Source organism: Pseudophryne corroboree, chromosome 3, assembly GCF_028390025.1.
Source record: "Pseudophryne corroboree isolate aPseCor3 chromosome 3, aPseCor3.hap2, whole genome shotgun sequence".
NCBI classification, from domain to species: domain Eukaryota; kingdom Metazoa; phylum Chordata; class Amphibia; order Anura; family Myobatrachidae; genus Pseudophryne; species Pseudophryne corroboree.
In genome coordinates this window covers 670,937,728-670,962,338 of record NC_086446.1, presented here as the reverse complement: position 1 = coordinate 670,962,338, position 24,611 = coordinate 670,937,728, and the positions used below count along the sequence as shown (strand labels likewise).

The 24,611-nt window shown below is 44.8% G+C and overlaps 1 protein-coding gene across 3 annotated transcripts in view; it reads right to left on the bottom strand.

Annotated features, from left to right (window-relative positions):
• FBXW4 (F-box and WD repeat domain containing 4) overlaps nucleotides 1-24,611 on the bottom strand; it is a 482,200-nt gene that overhangs the window by 326,898 nt on the left and 130,691 nt on the right. For all 3 annotated transcript variants that reach the window (XM_063961882.1, XM_063961883.1, XM_063961884.1), the window contains exons 3-4: nucleotides 18,698-18,883; nucleotides 15,884-16,016 (exon numbers count right to left, since the gene is read on the bottom strand). In XM_063961882.1, the coding sequence (XP_063817952.1) occupies nucleotides 15,884-16,016; nucleotides 18,698-18,883 (319 nt within the window). The remainder of the gene's footprint in view (nucleotides 1-15,883; nucleotides 16,017-18,697; nucleotides 18,884-24,611) is intronic.

The window sequence follows — 24,611 nt, the reverse complement described above, 5'->3', positions numbered from 1 at the left end:
TCCTTAGCTAAGCCTTCCGCATCAGACATGCCGACACACTCGTAAAGACACCCCCACACACACAGGGATATAGATATAAGGAGACAGTTCCCCAATAAGGCCCTTTGGAGAGACAGAGAGAGAGTATGCCAGCACACACCCAGCGTCAACTGACACTGGAAAATAATGTCCCAGATAATAGCGCTTTTATATTAAATTACTGTGTAATACACTCACTGCGCCTTACAAGTGCCCCCCCCCCCTCCTCTTTTCAGCCCTGTGTCACCGTGTTCAGCAGGGGAGGGACCGGGGAGCCAGCTTCTCAGCAGATCTCTGTGGAGAAAATGGCGCTGGTTAGTGCTAAGAGACCAAGCTCCGCCCCCTCCAGCGGCGGGCTTCGGTCCCGCTCAAAATAACTCAAACTGGCGGGGGATTGAAAGAAAAACTGCCTCCGCAGTATCTATGCCAGATATAGAGGCTTTATTGCTGCCCAGGGCGCCCCCCCCCGCGCCCTGCACCCATCTGTGCCCGCTAGTATGTGCGTGTGTGAGCAATGGCGCGCAGCGTTACCGCTGCGCGCGTACCTCAGTGAAGATCTGAAGTCTTCTGGTGCCTTGAAGTCTTCTTTTCTTCTTATACTCACCCGGCTTCTATCTTCCGACTCTGCGAGGAGGACGGCGGTGCGGCTCCGGGACGAACAGCAAGGGGAGACCTGCGTTCCGACTCCCTCTGGAGCTAATGGTGTCCAGTAGCCTAAGAAGCAGAGCCTATCACTTAAGTAGGTCTGCTTCTCTCACCTCAGTCCCACGATGCAGGGAGCCTGTTGCAAGCAGTGCTCCTTGAAAATAAAAAAACTAACAAAATTCTTTATCAGAGAAACTCAGGAGAGCTCCCCTGTAGTGCACCCAATCTCCTCTGGGCACAGGATCTAACTGAGGTCTGGAGGAGGGGCATAGAGGGAGGAGCCAGTGCACACCCATGCTAAAGTTCTTTATAGTGCCCATGTCTCCTGCGGAGCCCGTCTATAGCCCATGGTCCTTACGGAGTCCCCAGCATCCTCTAGGACGTAAGAGAAAACACAACGGCCGTCATCCACAGCAGATAAGATTAGTTCTAAAAGTAATACAGCGTAGCAGACCACAAATAGGTTCAACTCGATGTACAAATTGTCTTTTTTCAACCTCAGAAACTATGTTATTAAGGACTATATAGTCCATATGGCATGGAAAATCGCAGTGTGTATGCAGCTTATGAATGATCTTAGCAATGGACTGTAGATGGCAGGCACTAGGACCCAGCATGGCTCTGCACTATAACTCCGTCCCAATGCTATGTGCATGAGCGGCTTCCCACGCAGTGTCCATTTTCCACATCCTGGGCTTGCCGGTCACCGCAGTGAAGTGCACCATGACCAGGTATTGTGGTGGCAGGGGGCGGCTGACACAGAGAGGAACACTGACCGTGGGTAAGAACACTGTTGATATATAAAGTGTGAAAGAAACCTTTATGGGAATGCGTCTCATTTAGCACAGGAATACACACGGATCTGGAACTTGTATATAGCATCGCTGGGAGATCGCCTCTTTTTTACTATTGTGTCTATAAAGGAGTGGTGCTCTTTTTTGGGGATCTGCCGAGTTGAAGCTAGGGCGCAAGTTACTTTTTACCTATTTTTAACTCAGGGGGAGGCAGAAATCCGCAAAAGGGAGGCTGAGACACACAGGGGAGCTGACACAGAGATGGAGGCTGAAAGACACAGGGCGGCTTAGTGAGGCTGGAAGGAAGAAAAGGGGAGTTTGAGAGACACAGAGTAGGATGCCAAGGCACCCTTGTCTGTGCGTATGCCAGAATGGTGTACACTTCCCGGGGGCTGCCCAGGTCCCTGCTGCCAGTCACACATGTAGTGTAGTGCCCCCAGTAGCAGCACTGTCACTGTGCACAGTAACCCGCACCTCTGCTGCAGTATAACTGAGATTTTCTTCTCCTCCTGTTACATGACACTTTGCAATGATCGCCCTATACCTCGGCTACAGAAGAATAATTTGCAGTAACAGACATGCTGTCTCAGAAGGAATCATATTGGAGTAGATTGAGGTTACTGTATTACATGTGAATAGCTTGTAATAACTTCTAGATCACTGTTTCAGTACGCAGGCTTTTATTGCAATGTATACACACTTTTAAACCCAGTAGCTGCTATCTACCCTTACCCCCTCCCTAAACCTAACACTGCCTGCCAATAACCCCAGTTGGTACTGTATCTACCCTTCCCCTCTCCCTACCAACAGTACTCCTTCCCCTAACCCCCACCTTGCTCCCCTTTACTATCCCAGCTGCTATCTACACCCTTTATCCTTACCTACCCCCAGCACTGCCTGCAACTAGTCTCCTTCTCCCCACCAGCACTGACTCAACTGCTGTCTACCCTTGCCCACAGCACTGCCTGCCTTTACTCCCACTTCTCCCTGCCTCTACTCCCAGTTTTAGCCCAACTGCTTGCTTGCCCTTTACCCTCTTTAACCCAAATGCTACCTGTCCCCAGCACTGCCCAAGCTGCCACCTGACCACAGCACTGTTCCAAGTGCAGCCTGTTCTCATCTCCCATAATATGTGATGGGACACAGAAACAGTGGAGTAGGACTTCAATTGCTAAAAGTGAGGGGTCCCTGTGACCCACAACTTTTTTCACTTAACGCAATCACGGGTACTGTAGTCCTGATGCGTAATGAGAATAATATTGGGAATTGTCGTAGAATCTGGGGTACATAACATACACAAGCACAAACATGATTCAATTATATACTGTATATACTGTACCTGCAGTATATAAAACAGGAAAAAGATTCAGAGTAAAGGAAACCCAATGATCTATTTTACCATCTCTGCTACACTGTTTTATGTTATGCAGAAAATAAGAATTTACTTACCGATAATTCTATTTCTCATAGTCCGTAGTGGATGCTGGGGACTCCGTCAGGACCATGGGGAATAGCGGCTCCGCAGGAGACAGGGCACATCTAAAGAAAGCTTTTAGGATCACATGGTGTGTACTGGCTCCTCCCCCTATGACCCTCCTCCAAGCCTCAGTTAGGTACTGTGCCCGGACGAGCGTACACAATAAGGAAGGATCTTGAATCCCGGGTAAGACTCATACCAGCCACACCAATCACACCGTACAACTTGTGATCTGAACCCAGTTAACAGTATGATAACAAACGAAGTAGCCTCTGAAAAGATGGCTCACAACAATAATAATAACCCGATTTTTGTAACAATAACTATGTACAAGTATTGTAGACAATCCGCACTTGGGATGGGCGCCCAGCATCCACTACGGACTATGAGAAATAGAATTATCGGTAAGTAAATTCTTATTTTCTCTAACGTCCTAGTGGATGCTGGGGACTCCGTCAGGACCATGGGGATTATACCAAAGCTCCCAAACGGGCGGGAGAGTGCGGATGACTCTGCAGCACCGAATGAGAGAACTCCAGGTCCTCCTCAGCTAGGGTATCAAATTTGTAGAATTTTACAAACGTGTTCTCCCCTGACCACGTAGCTGCTCGGCAAAGTTGTAATGCCGAGACCCCTCGGGCAGCCGCCCAAGATGAGCCCACCTTCCTTGTTGAGTGGGCCTTTACAGATTTAGGCTGTGGCAGGCCTGCCACAGAATGTGCAAGTTGGATTGTGGTACAGATCCAACGCGCAATCGTCTGCTTCGACGCAGGAGCACCCATCTTGTTGGGTGCATACAATATAAACAACGAGTCAGATTTTCTGACTCCAGCTGTCCTTGAAATATATATTTTTAATGCTCTGACAACGTCCAGTAACTTGGAGTCCTCCAAGTCGCTAGTAGCCGCAGGCACCACAATAGGCTGGTTCAAGTGAAAAGCCGAAACCACCTTAGGGAGAAAATGAGGACGTGTCCGCAGTTCTGCCCTGTCCGAATGGAAAATCAGATATGGGCTTTTGTACGATAAAGCCGCCAACTCTGAAACTCTCCTGGCTGAAGCCAGGGCCAGTAGCATGGTTACTTTCCATGTAAGATACTTCAAATCTACAGATTTGAGAGGCTCAAACCAATGAGATTGGGGGCACAATCGGGGGCTGTATATGTAGTACACCCTTGACAAAAGTTTGTACTTCAGGCACTGAAGCCAATTCCTTCTGGAAGAAGATTGATAAGGCCGAAATTTGAACTTTAATAGACCCCAATTTGAGGCCCATAGACAATCCTGCCTGCAGGAAATGTAAGAATCGACCCAATTGAAATTCTTCCGTTGGGGCCTTCTTGGCTTCACACCACGCAACATATTTTCTCCAAATGCGGTGATAATGTTGTGCGGTCACTTCCTTCCTAGCCTTAATCAAGGTAGGAATAACTTCCTCTGGAATGCCCTTTTCTTTTAGAATCCGGCGTTCAACCGCCATGCCGTCAAACGCAGTCGCGGTAAGTCTTGGAACATACAAGGTCCCTGCTGAAGCAGATCCCTTCTTAGAGGTAGAGGCCACGGATCCTCCGTGAGCATCTCTTGAAGTTCCGGATACCAAGTTCTTCTTGGCCAATCCGGAGCCACTAGTATTGTTCTTACTCCCCTTTTCCGAATAATTCTCAGTACCTTTGGTATGAGAGGCAGAGGAGGAAACACATACACTGACTGGTACACCCATGGTGTTACCAGAGCGTCCACAGCTATTGCCTGAGGGTCTCTTGACCTGGCGCAATATCTGTCCAGTTTTTTGTTGAGGCGAGACGCCATCATATCCACCTTTGGTTTTTCCCAACGGTTCACAATCATGTGGAAAACTTCCGGATGAAGTCCCCACTCTCCCGGGTGAAGGTCGTGTCTGCTGAGGAAGTCTGCTTCCCAGTTGTCCACTCCCGGGATGAACACTGCTGACAGTGCTATGACATGATTTTCCGCCCAGCGAAGAATCCTTGCAACTTCTGTCATTGCTCTTCTGCTTCTCGTGCCGCCTTGTCTGTTTACGTGGGCGACTGCCGTGATGTTGTCCGACTGGATCAACACCGGCTGACCCTGAAGCAGCGGTTTTGCCAAGCTTAGAGCCTTGTATATCGCTCTTAGCTCCAGTATATTTATGTGAAGAGACGTCTCCAGGTCTGACCACACACCCTGGAAGTTTCTTCCCTGTGTGACTGCTCCCCAGCCCCGTAGGCTGGCATCCGTAGTCACCAGGACCCAGTCCTGTATGCCGAACCTGCGGCCCTCTAACAGATGGGCACTCTGCAACCACCACAGGAGAGACAACCTTGTTCTTGGTGACAGTGTTATCCGCTGATGCATGTGCAGATGCGATCCGGACCATTTGTCCAGCAGATCCCACTGAAATGTTCGTGCATGGAATCTGCCGAATGGAATTGCTTCGTAAGAAGCCACCATCTTTCCCAGGACTCTTGTGCATTGATGTACTGACACAGTTCCTGGTTTTAGGAGGTTCCTGACAAGTTCGGATAACTCCTTTGCTTTCTCCTCCGGGAGAAACACCTTTTTCTGAACCGTGTCCAGAATCATTCCCAGGAACAGCAGACGTGTTGTCGGGGTCAATTGAGATTTTGGAAGATTCAGAATCCACCCGTGTTACTGAAGCACTACTTGGGTTAGTGCTACACCGACTTCCAGCTGTTCTCTGGACTTTGCCCTTATCAGGAGATCGTCCAAGTAAGGGATAATTAATACGCCTTTTCTTCGTAGAAGAACCATCATTTCGGTCATTACCTTGGTAAAGACCCGAGGGGCCGTAGACAAACCAAACGGCAGCGTTTGAAACTGATAATGACAGTCTTGTATCACGAACCCGAGATACCCTTGGTGTGAGGGGTAAATTGGGACATGCAGATAAGCATCTTTTATGTCCAGGGACACCATGAAGTCCCCTTCTTCCAGATTCGCTATCACTGCTCTGAGTGACTCCATCTTGAACTTGAATTTCTGTATGTACAGGTTCAAGGATTTCAGATTTAGAATAGGTCTTACCGAACCGTCCGGCTTCGGTACCACAAATAGTGTGGAATAATACCCCTTTCCCTGTTGTAGGAGGGGTACCTTGACTATCACCTGCTGAGAATACAGCTTGTGAATGGCTTCCAATACCGTCGTCCTTTCTGAGGGAGACGTTGGTAAAGCAGACTTTAGGAACCGGCGAGGGGGAGACCTTTCGAACTCCAACATGTAACCCTGAGATACTATCTGCAGGATCCACGGGTCCACCTGTGAGCGAGCCCACTGATTGCTGAAAATCTTTAGTCGACCCCCCACCGCTCCTGAGTCCGCTTGTAAAGCCCCAGCGTCATGCTGATGGCTTTGTAGAACCCGGGGCGGGCTTCTGGTCCTGGGCAGGGGCTGCTTGCTGCCCTCTCTTACCCTTTCCTCTGCCTCGCGGCAGATAAGACTGTCCTTTTGCCCGCTTGTTTTTATAGGAGCGAAAGGACTGCGGCTGAAAAGACGGTGTCTTTTTCTGTTGGGAGGGGGTCTGAGGTAAAAAAGTGGATTTGCCGGCAGTTGCCGTGGCCACCAGATCCGATAGACCGACCCCAAATAATTCCTCTCCTTTATATGGCAATACTTCCATATGCCTTTTGGAATCCGCATCACCTGACCACTGTCGCGTCCATAAACTTCTTCTGGCAGATATGGACATCGCACTTACTCTTGATGCTAGAGTACAAATATCCCTCTGAGCATCTCGCATATAAAGAAACGCATCCTTTAATTGCTCTAGAGTCAATAAAATACTGTCCCTATCCAGGGTATCAATATTTTCAGTCAGGGAATCCAACCACACTACCCCAGCACTGCACATCCAGGCTGAGGCTATTGCCGGTCGCAGTATAACACCAGTATGAGTGTATATACTTTTCAGGGTAGTTTCCAGCCTCCTATCTGCTGGATCCTTGAGGGCGGCCGTATCAGGAGACGGCATCGCCACTTGCTTTGATAAACGTGTGAGCGCCTTATCCACCCTAGGGGGTGTTTCCCAGCGCGTCCTAACCTCTGGTGGGAAAGGGTATAATGCCAATAACTTCTTAGAAATTAGCAGTTTTCTATCTGGGTTAACCCACGCTTCATCACACACGTCATTCAATTCCTCTGATTCTGGAAAAGCTACAGGTAGTTTTTTCACCCCCCACATAATACCCCTTTTTGAGGTACCAGCAGTATCAGAGATCTGCAAAGCCTCCTTCATTGCCGTAATCATATAACGTGTGGCCCTGTTGGAAAATAAGAATTTACTTACCGATAATTCTATTTCTCATAGTCCGTAGTGGATGCTGGGACTCCGTCAGGACCATGGGGAATAGCGGGCTCCGCAGGAGACAGGGCACATCTAAATAAAGCTTTTAGGATCACATGGTGCGTACTGGCTCCAACCCCTATGACCCTCCTCCAAGCCTCAGTTAGGTACTGTGCCCGGACGAGCGTACACAATAAGGAAGGATCTTGAATCCCAGGTAAGACTCATACCAGCCACACCAATCACACCGTACAACTTGTGATCTGAACCCAGTTAACAGTATGATAACAACAAATGAAGTAGCCTCTGAAAAGATGGCTCACAACAATAGTAATAACCCGATTTTTGTAACAATAACTATGTACAAACATTGCAGACAATCCGCACTTGGGATGGGCGCCCAGCATCCACTACGGACTATGAGAAATAGAATTATCGGTAAGTAAATTCTTATTTTCTCTAACGTCCTAGTGGATGCTGGGACTCCGTCAGGACCATGGGGATTATACCAAAGCTCCCAAACGGGCGGGAGAGTGCGGATGACTCTGCAGCACCGAATGAGAGAACTCCAGGTCCTCCTTAGCCAGAGTATCAAATTTGTAAAATTTTACAAACGTGTTCTCCCCTCACCACGTAGCTGCTCGGCAAAGTTGTAATGCCGAGACCCCTCGGGCAGCCGCCCAAGATGAGCCCACTTTCCTTGTGGAGTGGGCCTTTACAGATTTAGGCTGTGGCAGGCCTGCCACAGAATGTGCAAATTGGATTGTGCTACAGATCCAACGTGCAATCGTCTGTTTAGACGCAGGAGCACCCATCTTGTTGGGTGCATACAATATAAACAACGAGTCAGATTTTCTGACTTCAGCTGTCCTTGAAATATATATTTTTAATGCTCTGACAACGTCCAGTAACTTGGAGTCCTCCAAGTCGCTAGTAGCCGCAGGCACCACAATAGGCTGGTTCAAGTGAAAAGCCGAAACCACCTTAGGGAGAAAATGAGGACGTGTCCGCAGTTCTGCCCTGTCCGAATGGAAAATCAGATATGGGCTTTTGTACGATAAAGCCGCCAACTCTGAAACTCTCCTGGCTGAAGCCAGGGCCAATAACATGGTTACCTTCCATGTAAGGTATTTTAAATCTACCGATTTTAGAGGCTCAAACCAATGAGATTTGAGAAAATTCAAAACTACGTTCAAATCCCACGGTGCCACTGGAGGCACCATTGGGGGTTGTATATGTAGTACACCTTTGACAAAAGTTTGTACTTCAGGAACTGACGCCAATTCCTTCTGGAAGAAGATTGATAAGGCCGAAATTTGAACTTTAATGGACCCCAATTTTAGGCCCATAGACAATCCTGCTTGCAGGAAATGTAAGAATCGACCCAATTGAAATTCTTCCGTTGGGGCCTTTTTGGCCTCACACCACGCAACATATTTTCGCCAAATGCGGTGATAATGTTGTACAGTCACTTCCTTCCTAGCCTTCATCAAGGTAGGAATAACTTCCTCTGGAATGCCCTTTTCTTTTAGAATCTGGCGTTCAACCGCCATGCCGTCAAACGCAGACGCGGTAAGTCTTGGAACATACAAGGTCCCTGCTGAAGCAGATCCCTTCTTAGAGGTAGAGGCCACGGATCCTCCGTGAGCATCTCTTGAAGTTCCGGATACCAAGTTCTTCTTGGCCAGTCCGGAGCCACTAGTATTGTACTTACTCCCCTTTTCCGTATAATTCTCAGTACCTTTGGTATGAGAGGCAGAGGAGGGAACACATACACTGACTGGTACACCCACGGTGTTACCAGAGCGTACACAGCTATTGCCTGAGGGTCTCTTGACCTGGCGCAATATCTGTCCAATTTTTTGTTGAGGCGAGACGCCATCATGTCCACCTTTGGTTTTTCCCAACGGTTCACAATCATGTGGAAGACTTCTGGATGGAGTCCCCACTCTCCCGGGTGAAGGTCGTGTCTGCTAAGGAAATCTGCTTCCCAGTTGTCCACTCCCGGGATGAACACTGCTGACAGTGCTATGACATGATTTTCCGCCCAGCGCAGAATCCTTGCCGCTTCTGTCATTGCTCTTCTGCTTCTCGTGCCGCCTTGTCGGTTTACGTGGGCGACTGCCGTGATGTTGTCCGACTGGATCAACACCGGCTGACCCTGAAGCAGCGGTTTTGCCAGGCTTAGAGCATTGTAGATCGCTCTTAGCTCCAGTATATTTATGTGAAGGGACGTCTCCAGGTTTGACCACACGTCCTGGAAGTTCCTTCCCTGTGTGACTGCTCCCCAGCCTCGTAGGCTGGCATCCGTAGTCACCAGGACCCAGTCCTGTATGCCGAATCTGCGGCCCTCTAACAGATGGGCACTCTGCAACCACCACAGGAGAGACAACCTTGTTCTTGGTGACAGTGTTATCCGCTGATGCATGTGCAGATGCGATCCGGACCATTTGTCCAGCAGATCCCACTGAAATGTTCGTGCATGGAATCTGCCAAATGGAATTGCTTCGTAAGAAGCCACCATCTTTCCCAGGACTCTTGTGCATTGATGTACTGACACAGTTCCTGGTTTTAGGAGGTTCCTGACAAGTTCAGATAACTCCCTTGCTTTCTCCTCCGGGAGAAACACCTTTTTCTGAACCGTGTCCAGAATCATTCCCAGGAACAGCAGACGTGTTGTCGGGGTCAATTGAGATTTTGGAAGATTCAGAATCCACCCGTGTTGCTGAAGCACTACCTGGGTTAGTGCTACACCGACTTCCAGCTGTTCTCTGGACTTTGCCCTTATCAGGAGATCGTCCAAGTAAGGGATAATTAATACGCCTTTTCTTCGTAGAAGAACCATCATTTCAGTCATTACCTTGGTAAAGACCCGAGGAGCCGTGGACAAACCAAACGGCAGCGTTTGAAACTGATAATGACAGTCTTGTATCACGAACCTGAGATACCCTTGGTGTGAGGGGTAAATTGGGACATGCAGATAAGCATCTTTTATGTCCAGGGACACCATGAAGTCCCCTTCCTCCAGATTCGCTATCACTGCTCTGAGTGACTCCATCTTGAACTTGAATTTCTGTATGTACAGGTTCAAGGATTTCAGGTTTAGAATAGGTCTTACCGAACCGTCTGGCTTCGGTACCACAAATAGTGTGGAATAATACCCCTTTCCCTGTTGTAGGAGGGGTACCTTGACTATCACCTGCTGAGAATACAGCTTGTGAATGGCTTCCAATACCGACGTCCTTTCTGAGGGAGACGTTGGTAAAGCAGACTTTAGGAACCGGCGAGGGGGAGACCTTTCGAACTCCAACATGTAACCCTGAGATATTATCTGCAGGATCCACGGGTCCACTTGTGAGCGAGCCCACTGATTGCTGAAAATCTTGAGTCGACCCCCCACCGCTCCTGAGTCCGCTTGTAAAGCCCCAGCGTCATGCTGATGGCTTTGTAGAACCCGGGGCGGGCTTCTGGTCCTGGGCAGGGGCTGCTTGCTGCCCTCTCTTACCCTTTCCTCTGCTTCGCGGCAGATAAGACTGTCCTTTTGGTCGCTTGTTTTTATAGGAGCGAAAGGACTGCGGCTGAAAAGACGGTGTCTTTTTCTGTTGGGAGGGGGTCTGAGGTAAAAAAGTGGATTTGCCGGCAGTTGCCGTGGCCACCAGGTCCGAAAGACCGACCCCAAATAATTCCTCTCCTTTATATGGCAATACTTCCATATGCCTTTTGGAATCCGCATCACCTGACCACTGTCGCGTCCATAAACTTCTTCTGGCAGATATGGACATCGCGCTTACCCTTGATGCTAGAGTACAAATATCCCTCTGAGCATCTCGCATATAAAGAAACGCATCCTTTAATTGCTCTAGAGTCAATAAAATACTGTCCCTATCCAGGGTATCAATATTTTCAGTCAGGGAATCCAACCACACTACCCCAGCACTGCACATCCAGGCTGAGGCTATTGCCGGTCGCAGTATAACACCAGTATGTGTGTATATACTCTTCAGTGTAGTTTCCAGCCTCCTATCTGCTGGATCCTTGAGGACGGCCGTATCAGGAGACGGCAACGCCACTTGCTTTGATAAACGTGTGAGCGCCTTATCCACCCTAGGGGGTGTTTCCCAGCGCGCCCTAACCTCTGGTGGGAAAGGGTATAATGCCAATAACTTCTTGGAAATTAGCAGTTTTCTATCTGGGTTAACCCACGCTTCATCACACACGTCATTCAATTCCTCTGATTCTGGAAAAGCTACAGGTAGTTTTTTCACCCCCCACATAATACCCCTTTTTGAGGTACCAGCAGTATCAGAGATCTGCAAAGCCTCCTTCATTGCCGTGATCATATAACGTGTGGCCCTATTGGAAAATACGTTTGTTTCTTCACCGTCGACACTAGATTCATCTGTGTCGGTACCCGTGTCGACTGACTGAGGTAAGGGACGTTTTACAGCCCCTGACGGTGTCTGAGACGCCTGAGCCGGTACTAACTGGTTTTCCGGCCGTCTCATTTCGTCAACTGACTTTTGTAATGTGCTAACATTATCACGTAATTCCATAACTAAAGCCATCCATTCCGGTGTCGACTCCCTAGGGGGTGACATCACCATTACCGGCAATTGCTCTGCCTCCACACCAACATCGTCCTCATACATGTCGACACACACGTACCGACACACAGCAGCCACACAGGGAATGCTCTAATCGAAGACAGGACCCTCTTAGCCCTTTGGGGAGACAGAGGGAGAGTTTGCCAGCACACACCAAAAGCGCTATAAATGTATATAAACAACCCTAGAAGGTGTTGTTTTTGATATAGGCGCTTTTAATATATCAATATCGCCAAATTATGCCCCCCTTCTCTTTGTTACCCTGTTTCTGTAGTGCAGTGCAGGGGAGAATCCTGGGAGCCTTCCTCACCAGCGGAGCTGAGCAGGAAAATGGCGCTGAGTGCTGAGGAGAATAAGCTCCGCCCCTTTTTCGGCGGGCTTTTCTCCCGGGTTTTAAGAAAACTGGCCTGGGTTAAATACATACATATAGCCTTAATGGCTATATGTGATGTATTTTTCGCCACTAAAGGTATTTAATATTGCTGCCCAGGGCGCCCCCAGCAGCGCCCTGCACCCTCCGTGACTGAATCAGTGAGACGTGTAGCAACAATGGCGCACAGCTGCAGTGCTGTGCGCTACCTTCATGAAGACTGAGGAGTCTTCTGCCGCCTGCTTTCCGGACCTCCGATCTTCAGCGTCTGTAAGGGGGGTCGGCGGCGCGGCTCCGGGACGAACCCCAGGATGACCTGTGTTCCGACTCCCTCTGGAGCTAAGTGTCCAGTAGCCTAAGACTCCAATCCATCCTGCACGCAGGTGAGTTGGAAATCTCTCCCCTAAGTCCCTCGATGCAGTGATCCTGTTGCCAGCAGGATTCACTGAGATTTAAACCTAAAAACACTTTGTCTAAGCAGCTCTTTAGGAGAGCCACCTAGATTGCACCCTTCTCGGACGGGCACAAAAACCTAACTGAGGCTTGGAGGAGGGTCATAGGGGGAGGAGCCAGTACGCACCATGTGATCCTAAAAGCTTTATTTAGATGTGCCCTGTCTCCTGCGGAGCCCGCTATTCCCCATGGTCCTGACGGAGTCCCAGCATCCACTAGGACGTTAGAGAAAATACGTTTGTTTCTTCACCGTCGACACTAGATTCATCTGTGTCGGTACCTGTGTCGACTGACTGAGGTAAGGGACGTTTTACAGCCCCTGACGGTGTCTGAGACGCCTGAGCCGGTACTAACTGGTTTTCCGGCCGTCTCATTTCGTCTACTGACTTTTGTAATGTACTAACATTATCACGTAATTCCATAACTAAAGCCATCCATTCCGGTGTCGACTCCCTAGGGGGTGACATCACCATTACCGGCAATTGCTCTGCCTCCACACCAACATCGTCCTCATACATACCGACACACAGCAGCCACACAGGGAATGCTCTAATCGAAGACAGGACCCCCTTAGCCCTTTGGGGAGACAGAGGGAGAGTTTGCCAGCACACACCAAAAGCGCTATAAATGTATATAAACAACCCTAAAAGGTGTTGTTTTTGTTATAAACGCTTTTAATATATAATTATCGCCAAATTATGCCCCCCTTCTCTTTGTTACCCTGTTTCTGTAGTGCAGTGCAGGGGAGAGTCCTGGGAGCCTTCCTCACAGCGGAGCTGAGCAGGAAAATGGCGCTGAGTGCTGAGGAGAATAAGCTCCGCCCCCTTTTCGGCGGGCCTTTCTCCCGGGTTTTGAGAAATCTGGCCTGGGTTAAATACATACATATAGCCTTAATGGCTATATGTGATGTATTCTTTGCCACTAAAGGTATTTAATATTGCTGCCCAGGGCGCCCCCAGCAGCGCCCTGCACCCTCCGTGACTGGTCAGTGAGAAGTGTGTAGCAACAATGGCGCACAGCTGCCGTGCTGTGCGCTACCTTCATGAAGACTGAAGAGTCTTCTGCCGCCTGTTTCCGGACCTCCGATCTTCAGCATCTGTAAGGGGGATCGGCGGCGCGGCTCCGGGACGAACCCCAGGATGACCTGTGTTCCGACTCCCTCTGAAGCTATGTCCAGTAGCCTAAGACTCCAATCCATCCTGCACGCAGGTGAGTTGAAAATCTCTCCCCTAAGTCCCTCGATGCAGTGAGCCTGTTGCCAGCAGGACTCACTGAGATTTAAAACCTAAAAAAACTTTTTCTAAGCAGCTCTTTAGGAGAGCCACCTAGATTGCACCCTGCTCGGACAGGCACAAAAACCTAACTGAGGCTTGGAGGAGGGTCATAGGGGGAGGAGCCAGTACACACCATGTGATCCTAAAAGCTTTCTTTAGATGTGCCCTGTCTCCTGCGGAGCCGTTATTCCCCATGGTCCTGACGGAGTCCCCAGCATCCACTAGGACGTTAGAGAAAACTTTAATTAAAAATGATGTTAACAATAATATACCGGTAAGTAACATATCCAATGAAGATACGGCAGTGTCCAACCTTTCTAGATGTTTTTGTCCCTATGATGTGTTGGCTGTATCTATCCGTATGTGATTACATGTTCATACTGTATGAATGTATTGCAAAATCTGTGTGCGAGTGGCTGGAAGGAAATTAATAAGACTGTTAGCCCCATGTCTAGGTGGGTATGGGACTCAGGGTCGACAGTGTCTACGTCGACACCCATTAGGTCAACACATATTGGTCGACAGTGGCTAGGTCGACACTAGAAATAGGTCAACACATCCATTAGGTCGACATGAAAAAAAGATAGACATGAGTTTTTCATGTTTTTTTGGTGTCGTTTTCTTTGTAAAGTGACCGGGAACCCCAATTAGTGCACTGTGTCCCCTCGCATGGCTCGCTTCGCTCAGATTACTATTCCCAATCGTAGTCCACGTGGATCGTAAAGTATGACAATGTACGAAAAAAGAAAAAAGTTCAAAACTCATGTCGACCTTTTTGTATGTTGACCTTGTTCATGCCGCCCTAATGGTCGTGTTGACCTATTTCTAGTGTCGACCTAGTCACTGTCAACCAATGGGTGTCAACCTAAGTGGTGTCGACCCAGTCTGGATACCATCTAGGCAGGGCTGTAATGCGAGTTTGTGCAAACTGGTACCACTATCCAGAGCACAAGGCTAGAGGACAGTGCAGTTTCCAACATGAAGGCACCAGCTTACATCTTGCGGGGTGTCTGGAGAGGCACTCACTTCATAGAAGGGGGCTGAGCACATTCAATGAACATGTCTAATACCAATCTTACTGTTCCCAGGGCTTCTTCTGCGACATCCCATGCTCCATGGGATGGTAGTGAGGGTGCGGACCCAGGATGCATATGCGTTCTGCTACAGCACTGCGCCCAGGATCTATGCTATGGTATGTGTCTGAATCTCATATATATATATATATATATATATATATATATATATATATATATATATATATAAAAAACACGGAGTTGTGTAAACAGAACGGAAATACAATTTTCTGGATAAACTAGAAAACTACCATTGGCTGATAAATTAGATTATTTATTAAATTGTCATTAGCATAATTGCTTCGTTATTTGCACGTCCTTTTACACCACACTTTATAGATTTCCATTATAAGCATATTATGGATACAAGTTTTTCTGCTATTAAGATATAAAACTTTGGTATTTCTAATGACGATGTACAGAATACAGTAGATAGCCAAATAAGTCTCATTAAGGTCACATGTCCTCTATTACCTATGATTTGTTTCAGCTTCCCTCCAGCCGTGAATTGTAAGGATAGCAACTCCAACTAATTATGAATTTTAGAATTTATTTTTTAATCATCAGGTCTAATTATTAGTCATATGTAGAAAAAACGTGTAGGTGGGGCTATGTATATTACCTTAACTTTATTTTGAAGGATTATACACTAGAAACAAGAAGTTAATGTACCAGAACATCAAGGTATATCTTCCTAATAACTGGCTGAACAGAGTACTCTACCCCCTTTGAATGGTAAAAAAAACAAGGTGTCAAGGAGAACTGTTTAGCACAAGTCATCAGTACTTTATGTCTCATTCCCCAAGCACGTCGGGACCTGAATGAGGTTCAATACATTTTGATACAGCAGTCACGTGGAATGATGGAGCTTACCCTCGCTGTCCTGTCCCTGGAGCCACTGACTATAATTCCTCCATGACAATCCACGCAATTCACATCCTGCTCGTGTGCAGTGAACTGGATACTGGCAGAGCTGTGGACTTTATGAACGGCGATCTTACCATCCCTGCAGTAAGATCACAGTTTTATTAACAGATCCAGAGGGAGAATTGCATTTTTTTTTATTAATTCCTTAATTACCAAAAGTACAAATTTCAAGAATAATGCCTGTTCCATGTACAAAAATAATTACAATAAATGAAGAATAATAATTAAATACAAAACACGCATCACCTTTACAAAGTAAAGAGTGCTGAGTATATCCAAGAATTAAATAATTTCTATTCAGTTTATTTAGGTTAATTTTAGGTAGTAAGTACTAAAGTGACTTGTTCAAGACCATAAGATCTTCAAGTAACTACTGTAGAAAACACAAAATTCATTGTTAGCAGCTCAACTCCACTGTATGCTAATTATATACTTGTCGTAAACTTATATATACATCCATCTTCTAGTTCAATTTTCATCATTGACTTTACCATCAAAATATTAATATTGTTAGGAGTTTGCAGTCTGCAAGAGCGGATAGAGAAGTACTTCTTAATGTAGATTAATATTAGCAGTCTGCCAAAGGCTTGTCTAAGAATAGGTACAGTAGAAAAAGGAATTTGTCCCTAAGAACACATCTATAGATATGGTCGTTTGTCTGCTTTAACAATAACCAATAACAACTGTTGATGGGGGTGCTCAGGCACCAGACTCTTCCTCTCCAAATGTAAATCCAATAATATCAAATACATATCACAAAGAAGGAGGTTGCACATATTACAATGCCAGTCTGATGTGGTCAATCTAGTCAACAGCATCTGCCTGTGATTGGGCAGCTAGCTACAGATGTACTGAGATACGTAGCTAATGTCTTCTCCTGCATATGAAACAGTCATCAAATCAGGAAAAAAAAAAAGGCACCTTGTCGGGATCAACCCTCTTTGTTCAAATAGCAGATTAATGTTCAAAATTGGTGTCCATATACCACACTGTGTTCGAGGGATGAAGTAAATGTAATCTCAGTTCCTCAGTGTGAATAATACACAACATAGCTGATTACAATGTATCTAGTTTTCTAAAAATAGGAGTTAAATTGGCCATACACCTAAAGATTTATTGTCCAATCTGGCTCGTTGGAATGAAAATCTGGTAATGTATGGGGGCAAATTACAATTGACCATTTGCTCCAAAATGCTGCTAAACTGACAAAAATGGTCGTTCAGACAAATTGGTTAAATCAAATGGATTTAACCAATTTCTCCCACTGACCATTATTATCAGTTTTCTGGCATTTTGGTGCAAATGGTCAATTGTCATTTGCTCCCATACATTACCAGATTTTTGTTATAACCAGCCAGATTGGACAATAAATATTTAGGTGTATGGCCACTTATGTCTAATGAGTTAGATTTGCACCAATTGATTGTGTTACCTATAATCCTCACTAAGATTACGGCACTCGGCCAACAATGTGCCTCAATATGAAAACTTGATATCTACACCAAACTACTAATTCCCCACAATTGTACCGACATCTACAAAGCATGATGGCTTCCATATATATACGTTTGTCCTAGTCTGTAGGATATATACATATATATATTTTAAATTAGAATATTAATGCATACTCTTTGGCAAAGCTCTATAAATTTTCATACATCATATAGTGAGACTGGTGATACCAAAGGAAAAAGACACTTAAAAATAGTACATTTACGGATTAAAAGTAATCCTAGTTGTAATATTTCAAACTCTAGAAATGCTGCTCAAAGAAAACATAATTGATATAATTCCTTTACATGTCCATGAAGGCTTATTTCTGTAAAGAATCCATAAAAATTCCACACCTATCTATTTTCGCACTACTTTGAGGAAGCTAAATGGATCAGCAGGCTGAAGCCTCATCACGTTTCCTATGCATTCAGCATTAAACACAGCGGGCGATGCAGGACTGTTGCACTTCCCACCACCTGCCTCAGCAGGCTTAATCACTGAACTCACCTTTGAGCAATGCAGCAGAGCTTGCCGTAGAATGAGTCAGACCATTTATCTCCTTTATGAAGAGGATTATCTCCTAACTCTCCTGTGCTCATACTGACATTTTAGCGTGGATCTTCAAAAAGCCATGACCTCAGCCCAGGTTTAGGCTTCGGATACATTGTACCTTTGAAGAACTACATTGTCTTAATTCTACATGTCGGGGCAAATGTTGTAACCTTCAGTGATGAATGGGAGCCACACAGGAAAAAAAATAAAAAAAAGATCAAAAACACTTAAAATAAATAAATAAAAAATGCCACAACACAGGAATGACAGAAACGGCAGCACCTAACACACTTTTGCTTATAGAATTTCATCCTTGTCTACTCTATAGGGAATCTACTTAATCAAATATGTTAAATGGTTTGTCTTAATCTTCTAGATTCTATGTACAGGACCTCCTTACCCGTTCCCCATTCCCAACAACCTCACCTCCGCAACTAAACAAACAATATAATATATAAAGGAATACAGCATTTTAGTTGCATTTACAGCAGGTTATTAAGAAAGCATCAGCGCCAATTTGTTAGCGAGTGGGAAAACATTTATAATTTCTAGGATCTTTCAGTAATCCTCTCTGGATATGGCCGATGCATGGCACGTGAGTACATAGCTATTTCCAGTGTTACTATTTCTCCAGGTGGTGAGTTCCGCTTTGAAAAGTAGACCACTGCACCTACTGTATATGTTTGTATGTACCATTTATAAAGCTCAACATACCCGCCTCCACTGATTATGTGGGAATTGGTAACTACAAAGCGACACACATCTTCCTGGTGGCCCAAAAAGACAGCATAGGGTCTCATGTGAAGCCCATTGCCATCCGGCCGCAGCTGGTACGCTCTGATTTCTTCAGCCTGAGTAAGGTACAACAAATTTCCATCCACTTGTAACCACGGCATTAAACTAGAAGAAATAAAAAGGGAGACAGATCATTGGATGGGAAAAAATTATGAGTAAGACTAATACAATTTCCAAGAAATACGGTTTCCAAGAAAAGCAAGCATTACGTTACAATTCCTGGGATATTTTGGATAAACCTTTTGATTGTTGATCCTATAAAATAGGAAGGGCGTGGTCATTATTGTGCAGGAGATCATTAAAGTGAAATCAGGGAAGTGCTTCCGTGAGTGACAGCATCGTGTTTTACTGACATCTCGTTATCCCATGGATGACTCGACCAAAATCTATTAATAATTAGTCTTAAACGACTTTGGGCTCACATTTTTATAAGATGTAGACACATGACAGATTACTTATATAATAAACTTAATGGGTCAGAGCAAATGTCTTTCCACATATGTATTTATCTCTCTCACTTAGGGGGGTATTCAATTAGTGCCGTTTTTAGATTTAGATTTACATTCAACCTAATCAATGGCCGTGCCGTTTAACTGGTCAAAAAAAATCAGACACTGGCGAAAACCACACGTATCGACGAATTCGCCGCCGATACACGTTTTGGTGAATTTGCGGATGTTTTCATCCGTTTTTGGCACAATTTTCACCCATGCCACTTCGACAAAAAAAAAAAAAAAGTGAAACGACATGGGTAAAAATGGATTAAAAAAGCGAATACCTAATTGAATACCCCTAATAAACTCAGATCTACTATATTTCAGTTAAGATGTGTACACACAGTGCGATATGCACTTAACTTTTCTTACAATTTTGACTATATGGTCAAAATGGTAAGAAAAGCTGTGCATATTGCACCGTGTGTACACAGCTTGCGATGTCGATGCACGGCCCCACGGGATCGGCATTGTAAGCAAAAATAGACAGTGCAGGCATGTCAATTTTGACTATCTCGTGTAAAAGATAGTCAAAATTGTCACTTAGCCAAAATCGGTATCGCAAGCACAGTCATCTTTGCTTGCGATACCGACCATAGTCCATGTCGCATAGTAAGAATCTCACCGTGCGTATGGACCTGTACTCCCCTTTATTAATAAAAGTAATTATGGAAGAATACCTGTACCATCATTAAAAACAATGTGATAAAAATCAGGAATGTCCAAAAGTCATATTAGGAGTCCCGTAAACCCATCCCACATAAACATTAAAGCCTCCAGCAACTGATGCCCCATTCTTGAAACCTAAACTCTAAAGCATATTAAAAGTAATACATACATTGTACCGGCAGATGGTATGCCGGCTGTCAATATCCTGACAGTGGCATCTCGCCTGCCAAAATGCCATCAGCGGGCCGAACGCGAAGAGTCTCCTAGCGGGCTCACTGCACTTGCCACGCTCGCCACAGGATCTATTCCCACTCTATGGGTGTCGTGGAAACCCACGAGTCGGAATGGCCATGGTGCGCCGGGATTCTGGCTGTCGGTATTGTCGGCTGTCAGCGTCAGTATCCTGAACGGCCAGCATTTTAACTGCATCCCCATTAAAAATTGCAACGGGCAACTTCTCCACTGGCTCATTTCTTTATATAGTAGTTTATAATATAAACGGAAACCTAACAAACTCAGAGTATCCCAAATTCAACGTTTAAAGTTCAGATATTACGGATATCCATGCTTGAGTCCAGAAGGTTAAATCAAAAGCACTGACATACTAATTAAGCCACCTGTGCTCAAGCATGGATAGCCTCAAAACCTAGACTGCAATGGCAGAGTTTTGGGGAACTCTGAAGTAACTGATGTAGGGCAACCAATGTTTAATCCCAGGTAAAAAAAATAAAAAAATAAACAGACAAAGATATAATGCAATGTATAATGTAACACTCAATCTAATAATGTGTGCCCATCCTCTCAGATTTAAGGCTGTGCTGGCTCATTCTAATTTGGCTATTCTTTCAATTCAATTTAACGTACCAGCTTTAAATATTTAAGGCATGCTGTATGAAAACTCTCATATACATTGGTGAAGGTAACAATGATTTTATTATATACATATATACATGATATGCATGGTGGCTATACAGGATAACAAATCACTTCCACTAAAAGTAAACATGTCCATTGTACATGCAATGCCTTCCCTGAAACCACATGGAGAGGGAACACATTTATTGCTGCTTATAAAGAACGAAACCCCATATCAGGAGATGCGGCGGCTCCTTTGCTAAAAGTAAGGAACACTATATCTAGATTAGTCATATCATATGAAGGCATCATAAACATTTAAATAGGATTACATCTGGCTAAAAGTTTTTCGGTTCAAACTCAAGAGTTGTGAAACCACAAATCCTTATTCTACCACACAGGACAATGACTAGAGTAAAGTAACACAGGTGAATAAATACCACAAACCACAGAGATGTTTTTAATGCTCCCACTATGGCTTTGGTTTATTGTAACTCTGGCCCTCTAGAGTTTCTACACTACGCTGCCAGGTACAGCAATACTTAGAAATGGCAGATCAGGAAAAACAAGAACAAGCAGGCAACTATATATTAAGTTAACAATATGCAAAATATATTTCTCATGCTCCTTTGTGAGACGTTCGGACATGGATTTATCTATTTTCAGGCTTCAGCTGAAATAGGCTTTAAAAGCACTAGTCCAGATTTGTGGACCCAAAAAGGAATGGAGATTATGGGAAAGAAGGTGGGGCTTCGATAGAAAGTAGTAATGGAAGGTTAGAAAGTAGTTGTGACTGGTGGAACAGGGTGAGTGTGTGTGAGCTGGGGTGGCTTTACATGGTAGATTAAGTATTTATTTGTCCTGCTGTTATCTGTATACATTTAAGGTTACTGTTGGCAAAACCCAAGTAATAGTTAATAATGTACAGCTGTTCTGCTACTTTGAAAAAGAGAGTTGCTTGGGCCATGAAATCTTTGGTCCGCCATTTGTTGTACATCATTTAATAGGCGAAAGGATGGTCCCTCAGTGTGTGAGGTGTATGTACTATATGGTGAATTTTACAAGCCATCCCATATGTTTTGCTATTAACCACTTGCCTGGCATAGCTGCGTTGTTTGCATCCATACCAGCTAGTGCATTATCAAACGATGCGACCAGTCAGATACAGAGTGGTCAGCTGCCGGAAGATAATCTTCCTGCTGACGCCACTCACAGAGGGAACTCCTGGCCCCTCTGTCTCCATGCAACCTCCCCCAATATCTACCATGTTGACGATCACTGCAATCGGTCGCACGGCAGGACCCCCCCACCCGGTGGTTGAACAGAGGAGCAGCTGCCCAGGAAACATAAATGAACTCTCAGCTCACCTAGAGTGTACCCGGCACTGCTCAGATGAGCAGCCGCTGGGCAAATCGGAGTCATGATGGTTTGCTGGTTTCCAATGTTCTGATGGTGGTGAACTGATGTTCAGGGTGGGGACGATTTTTACATATATTAATTTTTTTATACATATATTTTTTAAATAAAACCATATTGGATAAGTTTAAATACATGTTCTTCACCCAATGCACTCGTACGGGGAACGGAAAGATTTTAGGAGCCACCACTTAATAAACAGACTCCTGTGACACTAACCGTCAAACACAGAGGTGGAAGCGTACTGGAAATGGACTTGGGCTCTTTTGCTCGAACTCCAGTCAGTGACCATGGCATCCTGACTCCAATGGAATATTAGTGAATTTTACAGCAGCATACAATACCCTCTGGTCTACTGCTAGTTGGAGAAGGTTTTATTCTACAGCAAGACAATGATCCAAAACATTCCTACAGTACAGGCTATGTCAGAACTACCTTCAGGAAAAAAACAACAAGATGGTAGGCTTGAAATCATGGGGAGGCCAGCACAGTCTCCACACTTAAACCTCATTGAGCTGGTTCTGAACAGAAGAATGAAAGCAAAGCAACCTACAAGTGCAGCACATATGTGGGAACTTCCTGCAGCACTGTTGGGAAGAACTTACAGAACAATAATTTTCATTGCAGAGAGATTGCCACGAGTATGCTCGGTGGTTATATCTGCAAAACGTGACTAGTTTGAGGCAAAAGTTTAGATGTAATCTTATTAGACAAAATGATTCTATGATTTGTAATTCTAAGGGGTATATTTACTAAAGTGTGGGTTTTTAGAAGTGGAAATGGTGCCCATAACAACCAGATTCTAGCAAATATCTTCTAGAAGGTGCTAGATAAATGTTAAGTAGAATCTGATTGGTTGCTATGGGTAACATCTCCATTTTCTAAAATCACGCACTTTAGTAAATATACCCCTAAGGGTGTGAACACACAAACGATATCAGCCCGATATGTCGTTTCCAGACAAATCAGAACATCAAATCGGGCATATCGGGCTGATATCATTTAAATGTGCTCACACCATTAGGAGTATACATTGTTCTGTGTACCTGGCATAATTGTCTGTCTGTCTGTCTATATATATATATATATATATATATATATACACATACACACGCATATACACACGCATATACACACACGCTGTCACTCTGTAGTTTTACTGTAGGTCTCCCAGGCTATTAAGACACCAGAGTGGCACAAGAAAAGCACATTACAGACTTCATGTGTCACGATTGCTCATAGATCTGTTTTATATATTACTTTCAAATATTGCTCAGTCTTTTATTGAAACAAAAGGGAATTAACAAACGTATTTATAAATGATTTACATCTGTTTTACACATTATCACAGTTATGCATAAAATTATTAGTAAGACATGGTAAAGTGTTTGTTTTGGGAAAGAGGAAAGGAGATCATGTAATTTCCCTGGTGCGATGGGACTCAGGCATTGCTCACCCTTCAGGCATTTATACAGTTAGAGTGAGGCGTTATGATCCTCAATGACAGGAGAGTCGTTTCCCGGTGAACTCTGTCATCACAAACAGATGATTATGAAGTGTCAGTGGCAGAAGATGTTTTATGGGACAGGAGTTCCTGCTCATAGAACGCCAGATACAAAGGGGACAGCTCTCAGAACCTTGTCTTAATTGCATCGTATATCATTAAGGCTGAATCATGAAGCTGCGGTTTGTATGAAGTGCCGCCTTATACTTAAGGGCAAAATTTATTTTTTCATTTGATTTCCTATGTGGCATTATTCATTCTATACAATGTCCCCACCTCCCCAGCACCTGCAAGGGTTTTAAACGGTAGAACCACAAAAGCCTCTGTTCTTTTAAATGGAACTTCAGAACAGAAATAGTATAATTTGGATCCTGTATCAAAGCACTGTTTAATTAGGGTTCACTATGAAGATAAACTAGTGACTAAACTATATTTCCCACTTTGGATTTACGTGGGACATTTACCCACAGAAAACAACGTTTTTCCATTTTGCGTTGGCGGAAAGTCATCTATCGTAAAGGAAAATGGTTATCAAAATACAGTATGCCTTTTTATGGGTCAGTTGTGCGAAACTGTACGCAATAGAATGGTATACTGTATAGTGGTCCTGTTGACATACAGAATATCGACAAGCAGTATGTGGACTCTGGAATGCAGACACTGAGAGATCGACAACTAGGAAATGCTAAAGCATTTCGTGTGCACCAGTATTATAATTGTACACATGAAGATTAGACATCATGTTTGCAATTCCAGTGCAGATGTATGTGAAATGATTTACTTGTCGGTCACCCAGTGTCAGCGTTCCACATATGGCTTGTCAACATTCTGACTGCTGACAATATTTATGTATTCCTAATAGAAGAAAGAGCATGGCAGTTCGGATTATGTTAAA